The sequence below is a fragment of the Eublepharis macularius genome, chromosome 12 (assembly GCF_028583425.1).
Source record: "Eublepharis macularius isolate TG4126 chromosome 12, MPM_Emac_v1.0, whole genome shotgun sequence".
NCBI classification, from domain to species: Eukaryota; Metazoa; Chordata; class Lepidosauria; order Squamata; family Eublepharidae; genus Eublepharis; species Eublepharis macularius.
In genome coordinates this window covers 46,432,765-46,438,764 of record NC_072801.1, presented here as the reverse complement: position 1 = coordinate 46,438,764, position 6,000 = coordinate 46,432,765, and the positions used below count along the sequence as shown (strand labels likewise).

At 45.4% G+C, this 6,000-nt stretch overlaps 1 protein-coding gene across 1 annotated transcript in view; it reads left to right on the top strand.

Annotated features, from left to right (window-relative positions):
• Nucleotides 1–1,185: 1,185 nt before the first annotated feature.
• Nucleotides 1,186–6,000, top strand: part of MPP3 (MAGUK p55 scaffold protein 3) — a 78,464-nt gene continuing 73,649 nt past the window's right edge. Inside the window, exons 1-3 of the mRNA XM_054994699.1 lie at nucleotides 1,186–1,260; nucleotides 3,220–3,338; nucleotides 5,588–5,665. Of these exons, the coding sequence (XP_054850674.1) occupies nucleotides 1,236–1,260; nucleotides 3,220–3,338; nucleotides 5,588–5,665 (222 nt within the window). The 5' untranslated portion in view covers nucleotides 1,186–1,235. The remainder of the gene's footprint in view (nucleotides 1,261–3,219; nucleotides 3,339–5,587; nucleotides 5,666–6,000) is intronic.

The window sequence follows — 6,000 nt, the reverse complement described above, 5'->3', positions numbered from 1 at the left end:
GAAGGCTTCCTCCAGGTGTCCCGTGGTTGCCCTATTCTATCCTGTTATCTTTGGGCAGTCCATTTTTGGGTGGGGACCAAAACCTGTGGTCCTTTCCACCTTCCCAGCAACAAAGAATTTCTGACCTCCTCCAGGGTCCTTTGGTTCCTCTTTTATATAGATCCCTCTTCTTTCCAGCAACTGTGCATTGCAAAATTCCTGTTTGGGCCAATTCACTTCAAAGCTGGCTCAAACCACTTGCAGTTGGCCCAGGGGCTGCCCACATGACCGGGACGAGAGAATGTGACATGTCCTAGAGGAAATGAGTAGCTTGCCCATCATGGGCTACTGGAGAGAAATTCATGAGCATTCCGATGAGAGAGGGAAAAGACAGTTCTAGGGTATGAAAAACACCTGGCTTTGTCTTGAGGCCAAATGGACTGAAGCTCAGTGATAAAATGCAGTATCTCTTTGGAGATCACTGCCATAGTCCATACGTTTGAGTCTGTCAGCAAGGCTAGTGGTGCTCCAAGTCACCTGGAATAAGGGATGCCATTTGTCCCCATCAGGGGGGCAGTCTTCTACCAGCTGGGCCCTCTGAGCTGCCCTTGCATCCAGGCTAGTGGGAGAACAGTTTGTGTGTGTGTGTGGGTGGTGATGGTGGTGGTGGTGGTGGTGATGCATGCACTACAGTAGTTTCCAAAGCATCAGATGATGTGTTGATGTCATGTCCTGACACGATGTCAATGTGTTGTGCGATATGTCTGCTCCTTGCCTTCCCCCCCCAATGCTCCTGTGGGTGCCAGGTGGTGGCCTAGCATCCCTCCTCAGAATATATTGATGGCACTATGAGATAAACCAGTCATCTAATCACCACACTGGCTTTGCACTTATGATCTTCTCTGCTGGATTTTATGCAACCCCACCCTTGCAAAATTTGACTTGAGGGCACCTTCTTTCTTTTTCTGGGCTTGCCTCCCAAGTCATAGGGGGACGCACAAGTATTCATAACTAAAATGGTGGAAGCACAGATGGATAGTGACATTTGAGCAAAGCAGTTCTCTCTGTCTTGGTGGCCCAAGAAAACTATCAGCGCTGCCCTTGCTTTGCCAATCACATGTATATGGAATGAATTCTCATTCAGTCTTTTATCTGGCTCCAGGTATTCTGCTCCCTTGTAAACATTTCCTCTGTTAGAGGAAGTCTGGTCATTTGGTGGAAGCCTGGAATTCTCACTTGGTTGTGAGGAAAAAGCCATGCCTGTGTTATCGGAAGATTCAGGTAAGGAGATATTTGTTGTCTTAGCCTGCCCTCAAACTGGGCACTATAGTACAATCATGTTTGATCCATGTCTTTTTCGGAAGAGGGGGAAGTCTGGATAGAGACTGGAAGAAAACCACCTAAATTGCAATGAGTGTACAGCCACATTGAACTCAGCACTGTAATTATGTATGTTCACTCATGGCTTAAGAGCTGGTGGTTATATTACAGGAATGGCTTAGTGGCTGCCTTCTGTGGCTACAGTCCCATGTGCTCTGGTGATATTGAGATGTTGTTGCCACATGGCTTGGGGTAGAATTAGATGTTTTTAAACACACTAGTGTCAGAGGTTGGATGAGGGGAGGAGAAAAGAAGCAGAGTGCTAGCTTGGCTCAAACTGTGTGATCTGGCTTCTTTCAGGCAGCTTCTCTGCTCTTGTGTTAATGGTAGGGTTACCATGTGCTTGGGGACAGACAAACTCCTGCCCCTGGGCTCCAAGCCCTGCTGGGGTTCTTTGCTTTAGTGGGAGCAAAAATAGGAGGCAGGGAGCAATGGCATGTGACATTGTGATGTCACTTTGGGTTGTACCAGGAACTGATGTCACAACACCTACAAATCCTCCAATTGGTGGTTCCTAAAGCATTTTGACGTCACTTTTGAGTACAGCTGAAAGTGACATTGTAACACCACCAGCGTCCCGCATTTTTGTTCTTGCTGCAGCAAAGATACTGTCTGGCAAACCCACTGGGTGGATGGCGCCAGTGAAGGGAGTAGTCACCCCCCAGCTCCTAAAATGCTCCCCAGTGGACTTGGTGTAATCCATAACCTTCTTATGGAGGAACAGGCGTCTCTTTACTGGGCTGCTCTGCTTATGTTTCCTCAGCATATTTGGGACCCCTTGTGAGATTTAGGGATCTGTTCAGCTAAACATTTTAGATGCGTCAACAAAATCTTGGCCTGGTGGGTGGTTTGGCCTCTTCTGCAGGAGCTGGGAAAGGTCACTGGACAGCACTGGGAACTGACTCCAGTTAATGGTGAAACATGGGATTGCAGCAATTATATATAGGGAGATTGTGTGTATCGGGCATGGTGATTTGCAGTCAAGAGCCATAGGTCACATGGGACCCACTCTTCTGGCTTTCTGCAAACCGCAAAACCGAATTCTTTAGAAGGGCTTTCTTACACGGGTAATAGGCACTATGTTGTAAGGAAATGGTTAAAGAAATTTTTCCAAAAAGGGATAGGAATTGTAGATTATACTACTGTGTACTATCTGCTACTGTCATTTGTTACGTTAAATTGCTTATGTTTTGTTTCAACATTGTTTTAGCTGTGTATCAGATTTCAGCTTGCTTTCAGATTTCTGCAATCTGTACTCTATCGTATAGTATATTGGATGTCTCAGCTGTTCATTGTATTGAATTACACTGTGTAATCCATCTTGACTCTGAGTGACAAAGGTGGACAATAAATAATGTAAATACAAATAAATAAGAAATAAAAAACGGAGGTGACCCAGGCACTGGTCCAAATGGTAGTTTAGCACAAGCGGGATCCTTGGAGGGATCATAGTTCAAAAAACAGGTCCTATAGCAGCTCAAAACTCTGAGAACAGTTCCATCCTGTGCCTGAGGTAAAGAACTTCTGTCTGAGGGAAATAACTGGGATTATTCCCACTTAATCCATGCCAGTGTTGTTTGTTGTATTATAATGTCTGTTGAGAGAATATATGGTAGACTACCTTGGGTCCTGCTTTGCAGAAGAAAGGAGGGATAAAATAATTTTAAAACAAAACAAACCAAAACATTAAAACCCTCCCTAATATGTGATGTTTTGTCCTTGAGGAATCTCTTCAGTTTTGTGCTACAATAGTGGCTGAAGCTGCCACTAGGAGTCAGCCGGAAGGCAACTCGTAGTAGAAAGGTGTTCATGTTCTGTTAAGGGGTCGCCTCACCGTAGCCTTCCTGTATCTTTGTGTAGGTTTGCATGAGACCCTTGCCCTCCTAACATCGCAACTGAGACCTGACTCCAATCACAAGGAAGAAATGGTGTTCTTGAAGGACATCTTCAGTGAGAGAAGTCTTAGCTATTTAATGAAGGTAAATATTTTGTCTTGAGATGAGAATGTTTGTGGAGATAGGACTCATCGGGGGCCTTCTTGTGGCTTCTGGGTCCTGGTGTTGTCCTGTTCTGTACATTCTCCAGAAGATGACATTGAAATACAGTAGTGGATGACTGCTCTCTTCTTCTCCACAGACTCCCTCTTGTTTGAGCAAGGCTTTTAGTGAGAACCCTCAGCTGTGTAGGGATTTTCTTCCCTCAAGATGGAGGAATGATATCAAGCAAATTAAACCTTGAGGTGGTCACATGTCTGCAGGGAGGATTCTCCACTCACACAGATGTGTGGTGAATGGGAGCAGCGTTTGGTGTGCCTCCCTCTTACTTTATTAGTGCTAGTGTATTAGAGCCAGTTTGGTGTAGTGGTTAAGAGCACGGGACTCTTATCTGGAGAGCCGGGTTTGATTCCCCACGCCTCCACTTGAAGCCAGCTGGGTGACCTTGGGCTAGTCACAGCTCTCTGGAGCTCTCTCAGCCCCACCCACCTCACAGGGTGTTTTGTTGTGGGGATAATAATGACATACTTTGTAAACCGCTCTGAGTGGGCATTAAGTTGTCCTGAAGGGCGGTATATAAATCAAATGTTGTTGTTGTTATTGTTATTGTTCTGGCAAATGATGAAGCAGCACAGAGGAACTGCAGTCAGGTTTGCCACATCTGGAGTGAGCAGGGCAGGGCTTCTTGGGCAGAGGACAAATCTTAAGACCCAGGCTTCTTGCTTTAAACAAACTGAGTCCTGACATGGAGCCTGCACAGGGAAACAAAAGAGATTAAAATGTAGTTTGGGCCGTGGAGCGCAAAGCCCTTGCGTGGAAGAATAATTGAGGCAGAACTGTGCAGCCGAACAAGGTTCTTTGCTGAGATCTTCAAGGGTGACAGAAAAGAATGCTAGAATATATGCATACATTTGCGTGGGTGAATGTTGAGAGCTGCTTTTTTGACAGTCTGGTCTGCAGAGCGCTTGACGGAGCATGAAAGCCCTGCCTTCAGTTAATACCCAAACAACCAACAAAATCGCTTTTGGAGGGAATTGATAGTCTGAAAGAAATGTTTGCGCTGCCTTTTTAAAATGCTATTTGTAAAAAGTAGGTTGAGAGGGACTGAATTCTGCTAAGAATACAATTAAAGATTTGCTTGGTGCAGAAGTATCATTTACAAAGTGCCACAAATATAGTGGGAGCTGGACGGAACACAGAAGCTACTCCCGCTGCTTTTTGCTAATTTTTAAAAAACGAAAGTTGTTCTTTCGTTTTATTGATATTTGAATTTGGATTTGGAATTGAATTGTAACCCTGCCTCAAGAACTGAATGCATACAATAAGTAAAGGCTTAGAGTCCTTCTTGTTTACATTTGGTGGAGAAGACCAGCTGAGGGGAGAAGACAAGCGTTGACTCTCAAGCACTAGAGGGGGAGCATGTCTTGTTTTTCACCTGGACAGCTGAGTAGGAATGCGTGAGGTTCATAGCCAAGATTAAGCCGAGCTGATGCTGTCCACCAGTTCAGGAGCTTGTGACTGAATCCCTCCATCTGCCCCCTAAGGTCACCTCATTATAGAATTGACGCAAATAATGTGGCTTGGGAAAACCTTGGCCTGAGACCTTGGAGAGCTATGGCCTGATCTCAGACCTGTGAGAGGCTAGAGATCTGACTCTGTATAGGCAGCGCTGTATCATTTAACTGATCATGATAGCCATTCTGATAGGTATCAGCTGAGAGAGGTAAACGGCGAGTAAGTTTCGCCAGAAAGACAGAGGAGGACCATGAGAGTGAGAATCCTCGGCCAGACAGTAATGTATTTCTGGTGGATTGCAAAGGTAGAACAAAAAAAGACATCTCACTGTCCAATTTATTGCATGGTGCATTATTGGATCGGTCTCAGTGGTGATAATTGGAGCATGCGCTCATTCTGGAAAGGGTGATGGTGTTACTTGGGCAGGGTGCAGGACTCGGCGTGGACTCTGCAGACTGATTAGAGTACTTAGCTCCTGCCTGGAAATGGGCAGGGATGGGCATCGGCATGATTCTGCAGTTGCTTGTCTGGGTGGCTTAATTCTGTGGTCACTGCGGGAAGCAGGCCGTTCCTTACCTAAGCACATTGAGCTGAGTGTTCTTGCATGAAACCAGCTAATTACATCTGTGGCTTCTTCCTACACTGGCAGTAGGAAGGGAGCCACTTCTCAAGGGAGCCTGAGCCTCTGAAGGTTGTTCCTCCCCTCTTTTCTGTTTCAGATTCATGAAAAGCTGTGCCATTATGAAAGGCAGAGTCCAGTCCCTGTTCTGCACAGCGCGTCGGCCCTAGCTGAAGATGTAAGTGTTGCCATTTGATGAGTGCATGAGTGTGAGTGCATTTGACTTCGGCAGTCCTTTTTTGTAAAATCTACCAAGATGTAAGTTTGGGCAAGCTATTTTTGCTGCTTCTTTAAAAAAAATTGGTATTGAGAGTAACATACTAATTTCTGCATTAAAAAGTCCACTCCTAGGATTCCATTTGCCTGACCATGAAACAGAATGGGGCAGTGCAGGTAAAATGATGAGACTGCATAGAGTGGATTCTCAGTCTGATTTTTGGCTTCCCAGGTTTGAAGTTTAGATTTCCCCCCATGAAGACTCTAAATGTACCTCCTGATTTTCTTCCATATAAA